At 40.6% G+C, this 19,381-nt stretch overlaps 1 protein-coding gene across 1 annotated transcript; it reads left to right on the top strand.

Moving 5' to 3' along the window:
• Positions 1-14,213: 14,213 nt before the first annotated feature.
• LOC149172367 (uncharacterized) lies at positions 14,214-16,410 on the top strand. Its single transcript, XM_089426298.1, has 2 exons — positions 14,214-15,413; positions 15,625-16,410. Exons 1-2 carry the CDS (start codon positions 14,214-14,216, stop codon positions 16,408-16,410), a joined length of 1,986 nt encoding a protein of 661 aa, XP_089282424.1.
• The last annotated feature ends 2,971 nt before the right edge of the window (positions 16,411-19,381 follow it).

Here is a 19,381-nt window from a genome sequence, read left to right as displayed (position 1 = left end):
TATCTTATGCTAGTGTAGTTTTCTCTAACAGTGGTTATCTATAAGAGGAGATTGTGTAGTTCAATGAGGTAAGTAGCATAAAGTTAGGTTACTTTGCCCATGAGGGTTCTCACTGCATTGTGAAGGGAGGAGGGCCTTTGCATTGAGCAGTTTGTTTTTACAAGAGGATGAAATAGGTCCTTGTTTTCAACTATAAGTGATTTATGCACTATGCAAGGCAAAGGTGATAAAAAATTAGTGTAGTGAGTCAGTATAAGCGAGAAGGCTTAAGTGACTATGCTTTGAAGGTTCTGAATGTGAAACCAAAGGAGCTGACCTTCAGAAAGACTTAGTGCATAAGTCTAGGAGGAAGAGGTATCATCAATGGGGCTCATGAATAGGTTTTCTAATCACCTATAAAAAGGGGAAATGCCTTCATAACCTGCACTGGGAAGTAGGATCGAGAAGCACTCCAAAATGGTTAAGTGTGGGATTAGTAAAGTAAGAAGGGGAAAAGTATTTGAACAAGACTCAAACATAGATCACACACATGGAAGCCATCAATACAATCCAGGGGAATGCACGAGACTCATCAACATCAATCACACCTTGAATAAACAACAAAATGACACTTATTTCTAAGTGTGACAGTTAAAACACCACATTGCGACACTTAAAATATAAGTGTGACAAAAGTTTCGACTGTAACCAGAAAGTGAGCTTAGTTGTAGGAATGTTTATAGTGCATATTCTTATGATATGTATGATCATTAAATGCAGAAGAGTGCGCTATAACTAACTCTAGTGATGTGCAAAGTTTTGACACATGCCGAAGTGAAAATAATTAGAAGCGACACTTGCGATAATAAGAAAATGTGAAAACTACAATTGCAAAAGCTAAGGAAATTGAAAGAGATACATGTCAAAGTGAAGATAACATGAAAACACAAATTTTTAAAGTGAAAACAAGCAAAAGAGACAATCATGAAAGTGAAAGCGACAATTGTGAAGGAAAAAGTGTGCAAAAGAGACATTTGGGAAAAATCATCGAAATAGAATTATAATTGCAACGAGAACGAGGGAAGTTGTCAATGGAAAGTGTGCACTAAATTTCAACATAAGTTTAACATTACACAGGAACTATCTTGATAGACTGCATTATTCATGTTCAAGCTTGCATAAAGGAATTGCGCTTATGAATTCACCAAGGATTGAGCATGTGTGAGCAAGTGACTTTGACAGTTAGAAACTAGGAAGAAGACTTAAGCACTTAGCACAACATCAATAGACAATGAAGTGACCATAGAATGACATATTGTAAGATCCTTAGTAGGCTCTAAAATTCAAGTGTATGTTACACGTCATTTTGTCACCATTAGGCAAATGACCATCAATCCAGATATTTTTTGATCCATCAAAGTGTCCCAAAGCATTCCCCTTGAAGGTTAGAAGCTAAACAATCCTAAAGAGAATGAGAATTATAGAATACATGGTCCAAAAACCTATTTTTGAATACCTGCGCGGTTCCCTAGCTAGCGTTTCTGCATATGTAGATTTGACCATTATAGTCAGCGCAAATTTGCACTCTGTCTTCCACTGTGAACTTCACACATGACTCAACAAAAGTAAAGATAAAAAGGTATATTCTAGAAGCTTTGTTGAGTGAATATTTCCCAACTGAAAGCTTCGAGTTGATGCTTACTCATGTTTGATCCCTATGTTCATGGAGCTAATTCCATCTCTTTATGGAGCCCTAATCCCACCTTTTGAGGATCTCAAACCTCCTCCTCTTGGCCAGAGGGTTAGGGAGGACCACTGAAGGTAAACCTATGCTACTAAAATAGGGCTAGAAGACTTGTCATTCAAGGAGAATATTGGAGACCATTGGAAGAGGCTTGTGACATCAAGGCAACCAGGTTGTAGGCTTGTTCTCCTTTGAATTCAATACAAATAAATTGTTATTTCCTAATTGCTTCTATTTTGATGTTATTTGTGAGATTCCTTGATCACTTGCATGGTTTATAATTGATTATTGATTCAACTATATAATGTATGCTCATTTAGGAACTTCATTTACCTTTGATTGTATATGCGACATGCTTTGATCCTTTTGAATGTTTTTTCCTATTCAGATCTCTTTTGGAGCATCATGGAGAAGTTTCGAAAAGAAATGGGGAAGTGTGTAAGGCATTGAAGAAATAATGGTTGTGGAAAGAACTGAAAGAAATTATACAAGCACTTCACTAATAGGTAAGTGATTCTTCTCATACTACATGTTTCAAGTTTTAGTTATAAGCTAAGGAAAGGTAGCAATTCTTTTGTTGTTTGTTAGTAGGTTTTTTTGGAAATCTAGGGAGATTCTTCTTGTCCGCAAGAAGGATTAGTTTGCTATAACAAATTGGAGACCATACTAGGGAACGTGCTGTTCTTCATCATCTACTTGTTTGCAAAATCATTATCATTTCCAAAATCATTTGCGGAAAACTACTTTTGAAATCCGCATCTCAGATGCGGTCATTTCGGTTGCTTGAGTCGCATTGACACTGGTGGAGCTTGTGAGTGGAATTATTGTAGTTGCAATGATGTGAAGTTTTGAATTTGAACTCAATTATATTATCCTTAATATGAGTCAATGGTCGGAGAGGAAATTCATTTTGCAAATACGTCATTTCAGTTTCTGTACTTCAGACACAGCTATGAGTGCTGGAGGCGGCCATGGTTCTTAGACCGCTTTGAATTATCATCCTTCAAACCCCTTTTTTTGGGAATAGTGGATAGTTGGCTAATACTAAAAGTTTCTCGTTGAATAATGGATAAGGAACGGACTTCGAATTTTGGCGGAAATTAAGTTACATGTGAAATATATGGTTGAATGATGTGATATGAATGAACTTCGAATTTTGGCGGAATTAAGTTAATATTGATAGTACAATTAATTTGACCAAGGATTTCTGATTGGATACTAAAGGGAAATTTACTTTTAATATTGATTATGTCGAGAGGCATTCTACAATTTACTATAGAGTAGATCTGTAGGCTTAATGTAAGTATGTAAACAAAACAATTTTAAATGACGGCATAATTAAAAAAAATAAAAGTGATCGCGGATAGTGCAAACATTTAAATGTTGGGTCAATTAATAAAAAAAAGTTAAAGTAATAAAAATAATAAAAATCAATTTGTTATATTTTTATTTTGTTATTAGCTTGTGAATAGAATTTGTTACAATACCATGGCTTATCAATATTGCATGCCCAAAAACCATAACTTATTTCATAACCAAAATATTTTATAACAATATGAAAATATTCTTAACCATGGATATTATTAACTTGTAAAAATTAGGCTTTGTTACAATACCATGGACCAATACCATGGCTTTATCAAAACCACATGCCAGAAACACATAACTTATTTCACAATCAAAATATTTTATAACAATACAAAAAATATCTTAACCATGGATATTCATCCCCCACTTTACCATGATATTCATCCCCCACTTTACCATGAATATTATTAATTTGTGAATAGGATTTGTTACAATACCATGGGTCAATACCATGGCTTATCAATACCACATGCCCAAAAAACATAACTTATTACACAATCAAAATATTTTATAACAATATAACAAGATTCTTAATCATGGATATTCACCCCCACTTTGTCCTGGATATTATTAATTTGTAAATAGGCTTTGTTACAATACCATGGGCTAATAACCTTGACTTATCAATACAACATGCCAAAATACAATGACTTATTTAGCAATCAAAATATTTTATAACAATATGATTCTTAACCATGGATATTCACCCCAACTTTACCATAGATATTATTAACTTGTAAATAGGTTTTGTTACGATACCATGGGCCAATACCATGACTTATTAATACCACATGCCCAAGACCCATAACTTATTTCACAATAAAAATATTTTATTAATTGAAGCTAAAAAGAAAAAGGTTATAATTAGTTTTGGGATATATCTAAACCCTCTATCCTCAGACTACTAAAAATATCCCCATAGAAATTAAATTAAGTTTTTAATAAAATAAAAAATGAGAAAACTTTTATATTTAAAGATGTGAAAGTCATATAATACAAATACTATTAGTAAGAACCAACATAGATACATTTTAAGTAAGGATCCAAGTCATGTCAACAAACAAAGTGAAGGCAAGAGAGGGGGATGGGAGATAGTGACAAAGCTGGAGGGTGGAGAGAGAGAGAAAGAGTGATGGGGGGAGACGAAGATGGGGAGGTGGGAGAGAGAGGAAGGAAGAGAGAGAAGGAAAGAGGGAGAGAGAGAGACATGGAGTTGGAGAGGGGGAGAGAGGGAGGAAAGAACAAAGACATAGAGAGATAGAGGTGGAGAGCGAGAGAGGAAGTGACAAGGGAGAGATGGAGAGGGAGTGAGGGAGAGAGGAGAGGAGGCAAGAGAGAGAAGAGGAGGGGAGAGAGATAGGGAGAGAAGGGAAAGAGAGAGGGAGGGAGGCACAAAGATGGAGGGGAGAGAGAGAATGGGAGAGGGAGGGAGATAGCAATAGAGTTGGAGGGAAGAGAGAGAGAGAGAGTGATGGGGGGGAGAGAGAAAGGGAGGTGGGAGAGAAAGGGAGAGAGAAGACTCAAGAGAGAGATGGAGTTGGAGGGGGAGAGAGGGAGTGATAAGGGAGCGATGGAGAGAGAGTGAAGGAGAGAGGAGAGTGGGAGGGAAGAGAGATAAGGAGAGAAGGGGAAGAGAGAGAGAGAGATGGAGAGAGAGTGTGTATTTTTGGGGGGTGTTATAGAGAGAGGGAATAAGAAAGAGACACATTGATACAAATATATATATTTATATATTATATAATCATCCTAGATCCATCTTAACCCTGATCTATCAAGTGCCAAAAGGGATCAAATCTCTCGAGGTGCAAACCTTTCCTCAATTTTTGCACTCAAAAAAGAGGTTTGCACCTCGAGAGGTTGGATCCCTCTCGGCGCTTGATAGATCTGGGTTTTGATGGATCTAGGATGATATAATTACAAGTTTCATTGTTTCGTTACCTATTCTCTCACTGTAAACTTGCGTGAACATCAACGAAAAACCCGATAAGAAGTACATACTTTTGATATTTATACGGTTCAGGAAACGAGTAACATACACATAATATTTATACGGTCTAGGAAACCAATCTTAACATACATCTAATATTTATAATATTAAGATGAAGTATTGGATTCATCCCATCCATGATAGCAAATCCAATGAAGAGCTCTCTCAAGGTTGTGTAATGATTGTGTTTCTCTTCTTGTTGAAGGTATATTAAACTCTCATTTACCTAAATAATTGCCATGATGATCACATATTTTTTTTATAAATTTTCCATATATAAGTAATGAACCTTATTCCTCTTTCATATGTAACAATCTTCTTCATCACCTTATTACTTCCTCATATGAAACAAACTACTCCATCATCATATCATTGTCTCACGAATGAGACCTATGTTAATGACTAATGGTTTTTTATTGTGAGGTTATAATTGTGTTGTAATTTCTGATTGAGAATATATATATATATATATATATATATATATATATATATATCAGAGGAACTTAATGTCTCACCGGCACATAACCTTTGAACAAATAAGTAAGTTGACATTGTGAAACACCAATTACAATGTATAAAAAGAGACTTTCACAAGAGAGGAGACATGAGTGAGTCTCTGGAAGGAAGTAATAGTAATAACCTAATACAGACACATGAGAGCAAGCAAAGATTCATTAGTTATCTAGAGAATTAGCTCACATAGACACAACGATCATTCAAGAAAATACAACACATCTTCAACAAGATAACCACTAAAGCTAATGAAGTAGTTCAATTTCTTCAGTACATATGATTACACCATATATCGTAAACACCCAAAGAATAGTCTTACAATATTCATGATACTTGCATGAAAATGTGTTGTCTCAATGAGCTTCAATTATTAAGTGAAAGATCCAAGTACACATTTACAATGATGAGACACTAGTTCCAATAGTCGAGCATTAAGTCACTTCTTTCTTCTCCAAAGAATAGTTTTCTCTCCTATGCCAAGTTAAAGAAGCCAAGACTAGCTCTCCAAATCCTAAGCCTCCAAAAGCCCTTTGCTTGAGTTATGAGGTTTCTTTTATAATAAGAGGAATGACCTTTCATATCTCCTATGATTTTTGAGTTCCTAAATGAATTTTGAACTTCTATTTAACTCATTTGTCAACATGTGAATTTTCATATTACACATATGACTCTTGGACTTCCACTTATTACATTTTTTCATTTTCCCCTTTAGTAATTACATCATTACATCCATAGATGATGTGGCAAGATACATGGACACACATGACACTGTGAAAAAACTTGTATAAGCCACAACTTGGAAATGATGACATGGACTTCATGATGAGGTGGAAATGCCAAGTTGTTCTCCTTGTTGCTATGTCTTTGATTTATTTATGATAGATCTGATCTGTACTCCATTGTCACCATCCAAAGGATCATGGATTAGCATTGAAATCCTTTTAGTCATCATGAAATGTCTCCATTCTGTCTTGGTCGAGGATCTACTTCACGCCTTCATGATGGTTCTTATTTGTGCTTCTTCTATGAAATTGCTTCTTCACTTCTTCTCCTAGACATCTTCCTTAAGAATCACCTTGCCTTGTTTAGGTGGTACACCTGCCAATGAAGATCACTCATGACAATGAAAAATTAGTCTTGAAATCATCTATCCTATCTCTCCCTAGCTCATTTAAGAAGTTTCTTGTGATAGGTTTGTGAAAGGACTAAGAAGGAAGCACTTAATGAGGAGGGTGTAGTTGAACTCAACAGTGGCTTAGGAAAGCACCATTGTTCATTAGAAATGTGTCATGCACTATGATCAGAGGCTCTTCAAGGTCTAGTGCAGTGGGAAATCACAAGGAACAATGTTATGAGCTTGATGACTAAGACTGCACCATGTGTTAGGCTCAAAGGAGTAAGAGACAGTGAGAGTGCAGTTTGACTTGAAAATTACTGAGAGCGGGCTTCACCGAGGTCTAAGGTTGTTCTGTGCACTAAGGAAGAAATACAAGAAAATTCTTGGGTGCAGAGAGGGACCACAGTAAATAGTGGGAGCAAGACTAAGCATTGTTACTATGCCACATAGTGGGCTTAAGGGAAGGTCTCTATACTAGCACAATCTGACTCAACAGTGGTTGAATGTTCATTAGCAATGTGATCTTAGCCTTATGCTAGTGCATAGGGGGAGTTTAATGGCCAAGGGTTGAGTCATTATTTCCATAAATTGCACTTATACGCTAAGAGCGAAAGGCGGACTTGGGATTAGTACATTTTGACTTCACAAAGGCTCATTATCTGCTAGAACTATGCTCTGTGTCTTATGCTAGTGCAATTTTCTCCAACAATTGTTATCTGTAAGAGGAGATTGCATAGTTCATTGAGGTAAGTAGCATAAAGTTAGGTTACTTTTCCCATGAGGGTTCTCACTGCATTGTGAAGGGAGGAGGGCCTTTGGATTGAGTTGTTTGTTTTTACAAGAGGATGAAATAGGTACTTGTTTCCAGCTATAGGTGCTTTATGCACTATGCAAGGCAGACGTGATAAAAAATCAGTGTAGTGAGTTAGTATAAGTTAGAAGGCTTAAGTGACTATGCTTTGAAGGTTCTGAATGTGAAACCAAAGGAGTTGACCTTTAAAAAGACTTAATGCACAAGTCTAGGAGGAAGAGGTATCATTAATGGGGCTCATGAATAGGTTTTTATCATCACCTATAAAAAGGGGAAATTCCTTCATAACCTACACTGGGAAGTAGGATCAAGAAGCACTCCAAAATGGCTAAGTGTGGGATTAGTAAAGTAAGAAGGGGAAAAATATTTGAACAAGAATCAAACATAGATCACACACATGGAAGCCATCAATACAATCCAGGGGAATGCACAGGACTCATCAACATCAATCACACCTTGAACAAACAACAAAGTGACACTTATTTCTAAGTACGACAGTTAAAATACCACATTGTGACACTTAAAATATAAGTGTGACAAAAGTTTCGAATGTAACCAGAAAGTGAGCTTAGTTGTAGGAATGTGTTGTAGAAATTCTCACTGTAGATTAAAATGATTATGCAATGTACTAAAGAAAAATACTTAATCTACTTCTACAATCAAACTTGCAAAAGCTTAATTGATTTGAGCAAGATCAAACAGAACACATATATCACAAAAGAAGAAACAATCACACATGAAACACAGAAGAATACTTTGGGGAAAGCCTCAGCTAAAAACCCCGCTATCTGTATTATCATACAAGTGGAGATATCTCAGGATTACACAAAGCTTTATCTCTCACAGCTATCCAACTCTCAGTACAATCCCTCATTGCTGCTCATAGACAGAATAGACAACACATATGCCTTCTCCTATGTCCTCCAAGCCTCCTATTTCCTTGCGCAGTTTTCCCTGGGTCCTCCAGTTGTAAACTGTGTGATTCTCACCTCACACACTGCTCTAACCTCTATAGAAATTGCACAATCCTCAAGGAACGAATTCCTTCTGCATTCAAGAGATTTCCTCATGGGAATATTCTTGCAACTGATAGTACACTGTCCCTACCTTTAATCTCAACTAGGTCTTTGTCTGAACTTACATGCATGAGTTATTTATGAGAGAATATTCAGTTATCTGGAGAACACTAGTTACATGCATGCATGCATTAACTGAATGAACTCACAATTAGTTCCTCCAACTGTTTGGAACAAATCTAACTGGACTTAACTCAGTTAACTGAGATAACTAATTACAACTCAAATACAACTCATCCTTATATCCTTAATTAAGGGATAACTTCCTCAATCAAAGGGATAACGGTTGCATGACTTCACAAAGACTTCATGTTTGAATTTCTCCAACTAATTAACTCAAGATGAGTTAATTAATTATTTTTCAAACAATTGGTGAGACTAAATTCGAATTTTAATTCTCAATTTTAATTCAAGGACAAATTAAAATTGGAATATATCATGAAATGCTATTTATAGCAATGCTATTTTTAGCATTTCTTGTTGCTATTTTCAAAACTCCCTCTCATCAAGAAAGGGATTATCTGCCACCCCGATCCTGTCTCTACGGAACTCAAATTTACACTTTGACAATTCCTTAGTCTAAATGTCTACATCTTGCTCCTCTGTCGAAATATACTGCAACAACATGATCCTCCTCGCCACACAGTCTCAGAGATGATGATACTGAATGTCGATATGCTTGGACCTGTCAAGAATTACTCGATTCTCAGAGAGTTTGATACAACTTTGATTATCACAATAGATCACAGTTGGATCCATCCTCTGATCAAACAAACCAACTATAATTTTCCGCATCCAAATGGCCTCACATGCTACCTGACTTACAGCCATGTATTCAACCTCTATTGAGCTGAGTGCAACTGACCTCTGTTTCCTGCTATACCAGGAAACTGTAGCTGAACCAAGGTTGAAAATTCCTCCTGATTTGTGTTGAGCAGTACAAAGGGTCTTTTTAACCTCTATTTACCCTACATTAATTATCAATCCAGGTACGATTTTTTATTCTCAAGAGTGTACTCAGTCTGAGGCGGTCACTTGTTCAAGAGTAATGCTAGTAGTATAGTGCTTCACAAAGGCAAAAAATGTTGAAACAAACTCTAATTGTAATGGCAAGAAACTTAAATGCTTGGTAACTAAATCATTCACTTAAGAAACTACAACAATCATCAGTCAAGGATGCAGTAATGATAGCTCTTTCCTTTTTAAATCGATGCAAATGAAAATCAATCAAAGAAAAGATATCCAATCTGGGAACTGGACAGTAGTAGTCAATGTTCGCTACAGTTGTAGATCTTTCTATTCACACCAAAGCAAATGCTAGAAATAACAATTCAATTAACAGAAAAGGGACAACAACTAATCTATTGAAAAGATCGAACAACAAAGCTTAATCTACAAGAATGAATTAAGAAGAAATCTTAACCGAAAGAAATTGAACAACAACCTTTAACTAATAAATGAATTGAAAAACAATCTAAGGAAGGAACAAAAAACCTAAGTAAGTCTATGAAATATTGAACAACAAACTTAATCAAATGTAAACACACAGCGAATCTAGAATGATTGATTCAGTAATATTATTTTAGCATAATAAGAATTAACCACAGTTATAAGGGAACAACAATTGCGATGATAATGGAACAGTAATCCAAATGAATAGCAATCACAATTATAGGTAAATCGTAGCTAAGTGAATCAACAATGCCAATATGTAAATGAATAACAATGTCAATCTGGATTATCAAACTAACAATAAAATTATAATTATTTTTCGGCGGAGAGGATGGAGGCTCTGACGGCGTTTCCCAAAGGATTAGGTTAAGCCGCAGACCGCAGTCGCAGGACCACAGTTAGGCTACAGATCGGGAGCAAGGCAGCGAACTGTCAACAGATCGACCGCAGAAATCGATAGGGAAGAGGTCATCAACCGTCATGGAAGACCAACAGGTAACAGACCTCGTGGATTTCACCGAGGATCCATTCGAGGGACAGCTAGTATTTCACAACCCTAGCCTAGCTTCGCCGGGTTTCGCCCCACCGCTTTCTGAGGGGTCACGCGCACAGGATGTTTTTCCGGTGGTCTCTCTGCCGGAACCCGCAACCTCAACTATCGGTTTGGAGGCACTGCCTCTCTCCCCAGGTACTGCCCTCCTTCTCACTTCGCTCTCGCCCGATGCTCTGATTTTCGACCCTATCTCCTCCCCGCTGACTGGCACTCCAGAGGTTCAAGCGAATCAAACGGTTAACGCTCCAAACCCTAGCCCGGATACAGGGGTAAAATCTTCTGGATTCTTCGGCACCCCCACGGTGAATGTTAATCCCGCGAAACCCACAATTCAGACTGGGGTTTCAAACCCGTTGGTTGAACATCCATCGGCACCTCGCTCGAAGAAATGGAAATCAAAGTGTGTAAGAGCAACCACGAAAGACATCACGGTAGAGTTCGACAACCCTGCGGATTTTGAAGAAACCATGGTTATAACACGTACAGTGCTGGTTGGACATGTGCGAGGGCGCACATACTCGATGGAAAGGTTGAAGTGATGGGTCAAGGAAATATGGGGAGGCATGTTCACACAGATGCCAGGAGTCCGGGTTCTCCCACGAGGATGGTTCTCCCTTCGCTTCGCACATGAGGGGCACACGGACGCTGTACTCGAAAAATTTTGGCACATAGAAACAACACCAGTCCTATTGAAGCGATGGAGTCCGCTCTTTGACCCCGAGCGAGAACAAATTGCAGCGGGGCCACTATGGGTTCGGTTGCCAGGATTACCTTTGCAATTATGGAGAGATGAAGCATTTATCAGAATCGGCAATGCCTTAGGCACATACTTGGACCATGACCGATCCTTTATTGACTCAGGGAAGCAAACGGTGGCTCGAATTCTGGTGCACCTGGACACCAGAGAAGGCTTGGAAGAGAAAATCACCCTGAAATTGGGAAAGTACAGGCGTTCACAGATTCTGGACTATGAAGGAGTCCCCTTCCGCTGCAATCGGTGCCATCAAGTGGGACACCTCTACAGGGACTGCCCACTGATCAATAGCCCTGTCAGCTCTCCAAAGATCTCGCCCATCGCATCTAGAGGGAACTCTCCACTCACTCCACAAGCGGCCCAGAAGCAAGCAGATCCAAAAGGCGACATGGAGAACCCTGAGCAGATCAAGAAGGACGTGCCCTCACCTCCTATGACTCGGGCTCGGGCAGCAGCAGCAGCCGCACAGGCATCGGGTACAAATCTTACCTCTTCCCCTATCTCTTTTGAGCAATCAATTGAATTTTTAAATTCAGTGACATGCTCCATGGCGCATTGCATTATCCCTCCACCTCCCTTGGTATCCTCCACTGCCCCTACCTCTTTGATTCGATCTCCATCGCCCCCATCCGATTCATCCCCCAGGAAACCTCCTCCCCATCCATATTCCCTTCGCCCTCGGCCCTCACATGTGGAACATTCTGATCCTCTGATCGGGCTGGGTATTGTCTCCCCGGGGATGGGATCTATTTCCACAAGGGGAAGGAAATCTGATCTTAACAAAGCTATCAAACACGCCGGTGTTGAAGTCGCATCAGGGAGACAGTCCACCATTGACGGGGTCCTTAGAGCATCAAAACCCCCAAAACGGGGGCCCTCATGAAGTGCCTCTCTTTCAATTGCAGGGGTCTGGCTAGCCCCCCCAAAAAACTAGCCATTAAACGACTTTTTGAGGTCGAAAACCCTGATATTATTCTCCTTCAAGAAACCCTTGGACCTGCTGAGACCATCACGCTCACTCTCAGCCACATTTTGTCTCGATGGAACTACATTGCCCTAGATGCCAATGGTAGATCAGGGGGTTTGGCAATTGGCTTCAACCCAAAAACCATCAGATTGGACTCTTCCTGGGGAGGTCCTGGGTTTATGGGGATTGATATCTTCACAGCTGAAATAGGGCTCAATCTGCGCATTGTCAATGCATATTGGCCATGCCATCAGAGGGAAATATTTTGGAGACAGCTCCTCAGCAGCAGACTGATGTCCCTGGACCGAATTATCCTGGGAGGTGACCTAAACTTTTCAATGGGTTTCCGGGAATCATGGGGCTCTATGGCGCAGATAGATTCCATTACAGACTTCATGAGAAGTCTCTTGGAGCAATATGACTATATCGACATCCCTATGCAGAAGCCCCTACCAACGTGGAGAAATAGAAGGGTAGGACCAGCGGCACTTGCTCGCAGACTTGATCGATTTCTGCTGAAAGGACCATTGATCCACCATCTCCACCGGTACAAACAATGGGTAGGGTCCGGAGGCATTTCAGATCACTCCCCAATTTTAATGGAGATCATGGGTCCCCTTCCAAAGCCAAAGGCACCATTCAAATTTAATCATCTCTGGCTCCAGGATCAAAGCTTCACTAATCTTGTATCAGATTTCTGGAAATCCCATCCTATTGATCGGGAATCATCGATGGCAAGGGGGTTTGTCAAAAATTTGACAGAACTCAAGCACATTGTGATAGAATGGGCTAAAGCAAAGAAGATAAGGGAGGATGAACATCTCACCAGAGTGGAAGAAGAGCTCAAAGCCCTTCAGGATGACAGGAATCTGGCTTTTGGATCTATGGAGGACAAGACCCGCCTTATTGATTTAGAGAACCAAAAGCAGAACATTCTAAAGCTCAGGGAGGAATCTCTTAGACTTTGGAGCAGGGCAGTCTGGCTCAAAGCAGGGGATGAGAATTCAAGATTCTTCCACAATTTTGCTAAAGGTAGGAGAATGGCTAACACCATATGGAATATTCCCCTGCCAGATGGAGGATTGGCGGACACCTTCAACAAGCTCTCACAATTAGGTACATCTCATTTCAGAGGTATATATAAAAGTCCTGCTGGCACAAATCTGGCTGAAATCATCAGGGTGGCTACGCATTTCCCCAGATTTGTGAATGAGGAGGACATTGAGCCGCTCACTGATCCTGTCACTTTGGAAGAACTGGAGAGCACCATCAAGTGGTTTCAGAAGGAAAAGAGTCCTGGACCTGACGGATGGACTATTGAGTTTTACACTGCTTTCTTTGAACTCCTTGGAGGAGACATCCTGAAGGTGGTTGAGGAGAGTAGAAAATCGGGATAGATCTATCATGCTATAAACTCCACCTTCATTGCCCTCATCCCCAAATCGGACTCCCCATCATCCTTCGATGACTTTCGGCCCATCTCTTTGTGTAATGTCCTCTACAAAATTATCTCGAAAATCATCGCCAATTGGATCCGGCCCATTCTGTCCAAACATATTGCCCCTCAGCAATTTGATTTTCTGGAAGACAGACAGATCCATGTAGCCATTGGATCAGCCCAGGAAGCAATTCACTCCATCTGGACCAAACGACTCAGATGCATTCTCCTCAAGATTGACCTTTCAAAGGCCTTTGATCGTGTAAGCTGGCTCTTCATCAAAATGATCCTCATACATTTGGGATTTCCCCTCCCCCTCATCAACTGGATTATGGCTTGTATCACATCCCCTACTTTTAGCATTCTTATCAATGGTGCCGCTTCTCACTTCTTCCACTCCGAAAGAGGCCTTCGACAGGGCTGTCCTCTGTCACCCCTTCTTTTCCTCCTGGTGATGGAAGCCCTGAGTCGATTAATTATCACAGCAAAGAGGGATGGATCCATCAGGGGCCTAAAAATCTCTGATGAGTGCTTTCTTACCCATCTACTGTTCGTAGATGATGTGCTTATCATGCTAGATGGCAGCATTCAGGATACCTCCACCTTCAACAGAATATTAAAGCTTTTTGCCCAGGCAACAGGGATGGAGGTAAATCGGACAAAATCTACTATCACTCTGGTTGGCACTTCAGTAAATGAATCATATGTTGCAAGCCAAGCTTTTCCTTTTTCCACCCAACCTCTGGACAGGGGGCTTAAATACCTGGGATACTGGCTAAAACCTACCTCACAAAAGATCGCGGACTGGGTTTGGCTGGTAGCAAAAGTTGAGAAAAGGATCACATGCTGGAGCTTTAGATATCTATCCAGGGCTGGCAGATTAACCTTGATCAAATCCGTGCTGGAAGCAACTCCAGTTTTTTGGATGGCGCTCGCTTGGATACCCCGAAATATTTTATCAAAGCTTCAGCGACTTTGCAACAGATATCTATGGGCTGGTAAACAAGAAAAGCGCACTTTCGCTTGGGTTAGATGGAATTCGATTGCCCTCCCCAAGAAATGGGGTGGCTGGGGTTTAAAGGATCTCCCCACCTTCGCCTGTGCTCTGGCAGCCAAGATGGGCTGGGCCCTGATGACAACTCACAGCTTATGGACCACCATTGTTTACCACAAATACATTTGGCCCCTAAACGCTATGGATTGGCTCAGACTGCCAACTTGGAACAAAGTTGGAATATCATCTATCTGGAAGGCCCTGCTACATGCTCTGCCGCTCATCAGGAACAACATTGTTTGGAGAATCAAAAGCGGAGACAGAGCACGAGTTGGTCTTGACCCTTGGAGTGGCAGTGGAGGGAGACACCTGCTTCCGCTAGCCCTGGTGGATTTTCTTTCTGCACATGGCATCAAGGTGATTGCTCAGATAGCGGATCAGGACCATTCTGACATATTTCACCAGGCTTGGAAGACTGCTTATCAACTAAACCTTCCACTGAGATGGCACACGACCTGGCAAGATTATTGTGCTGCCCTGATGGAATCCCATATCAGAATAACTGAGGGTCCGGACGAACTGATATGGTATCAGGCTGATAGTGGATCGTACACTCCAAAGGAGGGATACACACAACTTATCATTCAGAAAAAGCCCGAGGTACTAGATAGTTGGTGGCAGAAAATATGGAAACTCTCAGCCTCGCCTCGGTCAAAGCTATTTACCTGGTGCGTCCTTCGGAACAGGGTACCCACGGGAGATTTCCTTATGCGACGAGCACTGCATGGTCCGACGAGATGTGCTCTCTGCTCTCTGCAAAGCTGATTCTGAATCCTCTGTGCACTTATTTCTGCATTGCAATTCTGTACAGCAAGTATGGAACAATATTAAGCCTTTCATCCCTTTCAACGGGGATTGGAGTGGGCCTGATCCAATCAGTGCTTGGATTGATTGGGACAAAAGACACAAAGGAACGAAGGCGGCAAACCTTCCCATTATTGTAAACTGGTACATCTGGAAAGTTAGGAACAGATTGATCTTCGATGACAAGGTCCCACTTTGGCCTCTCATTGAAGCCGGCATTATCTCAGCATTCAAAGAGCTACCTGACCCGCCCCCCCCAAAAGCCCGTCGACCAAATCCTCCTCCCATCATTGATCAGGGTACCCCTTGGGCATATTTCGATGGAGCTGCAAATGCTCAAAGCTGTGGGGGTGGTTTCATCCTGCACCTAAACTCAAATCACTCCTACCACATAAAAGCTGGACTGGGGGCAGGAACAAACAATTATGCTGAGCTTTTTTCATTGCGTCACCTCCTTCATTTTGCTCTAAGTCATCATTGCACTAGTATCAACATATATGGGGACTCTCAGATTATTACAAATTGGTTCAATGAGATTTCTACATGTCACTTGCACACACTCAGAGTCATATTTGATGAAGTTCGGCAGCTCAAAGAGGCTTTTAACCATATCACTGTTGCACACATTTACAGGGAACATAATATGGAGGCTGACAAACTGTCCAAGGAGGCCGCGCTGATGGATCGTGGATTATGGGAGATCATCGAAATTTTGGATCAGCAAGAACGAAAATTCTATCATCGTCCTTATATAGACCCGGGATATCCTACAGCGGGTCTACCCCCCACTTAACATATCGAAATGGCAGCAGCATTACAAGATCACAGTTTTTTGTATAGCCTTTTTTGAACCAACTGAAGGGTGCCGAAAGGCAACAAATCTTTTTACAGACAAAAACAGGATTGCACAAGTGTTTATATCAGACAAATGAACAATGTAATTTTTTGTAAAATGTACTGATCCACAGTGATCAAATGGCATATGCGAAAAGCATCTACATATGTAACCTTTTCATATTAATGAAAACTTTACGGATTTTTCCAGAGGAAAAAAAAAAAACAATGTCAATCTGTAAATGAACATTAATGTCAATCTGTAAATGAACAACAATTTCAATCTGTAAATGAACAACAATATCCAAATTAGACAATGCGATATTATTTCAGAATGAACAACATAACATTTTTAGTTGCAAATAATAATCTTACTCTTCAATTATGAATTCAATATAACAGAGCAAGAAATTTTCAAGAACAGAAGATCACTAAATAAAGAAAGTAAAGGAAATCAAACCACACACGACTTGTAATCGGAAAATAATGATACAGAAAGCAAGTGATCCACTAGGGCTAGGCCCTTAGCCACCAGGGACGCACTGCTACGGTTACTCTAGGATCAGATGACAGAACAACAATGAAGTTTATGTATTAATAATAAAAGCAGAGTTACAGCTATCGCTCTTTAAAGAGAGTCGATGATCAAAGTTCAGATTACAACAATGAATTCTATAAATCAACAATAATCCACCCCTTGGGCTAGCAGTGCTGTCCCTTTTTATAATGGCCAGGCGGGAATACCAAAAATATAGATAGCCTTGAGGTAGCGATCCCTCAGGATCAAAGGATCCTGAGGGATTTGCCATATCTTTAATCTTCAGTTATCTTTTCGTCCTCTTGCGTTAATACTGCACTTCTTCTTCCTTTTCCTGGCCCATGTGCTCCGATCTCGATTTCCTCGTCTGGATGCAGTTCCCTGTCAAAGGGACAACAGTTGGTTTTGCCTTGTCTTTTCCTCCAGAATAGTGATTTTTTGTTTTCTTCACTTTCTGCATAAAAAAAGACAATAATTAATCATTTTACATCAATCACAATTCCCCTCAATTCTATCATAATCCTTTATCATATGACCATATTAAAATGTAAAGAAGTTATGAATTAAAGGAAAAGATAAAGAAATAGGTGGCAATTGCATACCTTTTCTAGTGCTCAACAATGTGCTCTTCCAATCTGATGGACTCCCTGCCAAATTTGCATCTGTGAAGCCCTGTAGCTTCACTCCCTCTGACTATATGTACCATAATCCATACTGAGATGTGCCTCTGAGGTATCTCAAAACATGCTTCACTGCCTTCCAAAATAGCTTGGTAGTTTGAACCATAGCTTGACTCAGCTGGTTCATTGCATAGCACAAATTTGGTCGTGTGTTCACTAAGTACATCACTGAACCCACAAGCTACCTATACATAGTAGCTTCTACTACTTCTCCTGAAGTAGCATCCTCCTTTCTCTAGTTACCTGCTAGAGGAGTTTGCATGGGATTGTACTTCTCCATGTGGAATCTCTTGAGTATCTCATTGGCATACTTGCCTTAAGACACAAACACTTCCCCATCCTTCTGCCACACTTCCATGCCTAGAAAGTAGTGCATGAGACCCATGTATTTCACCTCGAACTCTCTTGCAAGGTCCTCCTTGCAAGACATGATCAACTGATCATCACCTATCAATATCAGATCATCAACATAAATAACAATGATCAACTACTTACCTTCCACCATGATGTGGTACAAGTTCGCATTCGCTTCACTCTTTGTGAAGCCCAACCCGGTGAAGTAGTTGGCGATCCTGATGTACCAAGCACGAGGTGCTTGCTTCAGCCCGTACAAAGCTCTCTTGAGTCAGCACACATGTGACTCACGATCGAAGGTCTCAAAACTTTCCAGTTGGTCTATGTACACCTCTTCCTCAATCTTTCCATTGGAAAATGTAGTCTTCACATCCATCTGATGGATCTTCCAACCCATTTGTGCTGATAGTGCCAACATCGATATGATAGATAAGTACCTTGCTACAGGAGAAAAGGTCTCATCATAGTCGATCCCCTCTACCTGTGAGAAACCACGGGCAACAAACCTTGCTTTATGTTTCTCCACACTACCATCAACAACTTTCTTTACCTTGTAAAGCCAATGGGAACTCACAACTGACTTGTTCTCCAGTCTTGGAACCACATCCCAAACACTCTTCCGAACTATGGAGTCATACTCCTCCACCATAGATTTAACCCAAATCGGCTGCTGCACTACTTCCTCAAAGGAAGATGGCTCAGTCTCAATACATTCCCCAATAAGAGCCATGTATCCAGTGTACCTATCAGGTGACCTCCTCTGTCTACACTAAGAAGATGGTTCTCCCACATTCTCTCTCGCATCTGACAATACTCTGTCAGCTTCCCTTGAGCGCTTCTGCCCATCTCTAGAATACTCTGCTTGAGTGGATGCCTCCACTCCTGGAACCTCTGCATGCGGCTGCTCCTCATCAGTATGAAGCTCCTCCTCCTTAGGAACCAAAAGTTCCTCCATAGCCTATAGTTGGAGCTCCTTCTCAAGGGAAACTCACATGGCCTTCTGCTCGTCAAACTTTAGATCTCTGTGTACCACTGTCCTTCGACTGGTAGGCAAGTACACCTGATAGTTGTGAGGTGTATTAGTGTACCCCATAAGTATCCCCAACTCAGCAGTTGGCTCAAGTTTCTTCCGGGCATCCTTGGTCACATGGCAAAATACCAATGAGCCAAAGATCTTGAAGTGACTCACATCTGGTCTCTTCCCGGAGAAAGCTTCCTCTTGTGTCTTCATCCCAAGAATACGATGCGCGCTTCTATTATGCAAATACACCATTGTGTTTCATGCCTCAGCCCACAAATGAAGTGGTAGGCCTTAGTCATGCAGCATCACTCGAGCTTCCCCCACAATCATTCTGTTC

The sequence above is a fragment of the Pinus tabuliformis genome, chromosome 4_2 (assembly GCF_031772625.1).
Source record: "Pinus tabuliformis cultivar Carrire ecotype Pingquan chromosome 4_2, CPIR1, whole genome shotgun sequence".
Taxonomy (NCBI): domain Eukaryota; kingdom Viridiplantae; phylum Streptophyta; class Pinopsida; order Pinales; family Pinaceae; genus Pinus; species Pinus tabuliformis.
Note: the sequence above shows the minus strand (reverse complement) of the source record. Positions and strands in the feature narration are given on the sequence as shown.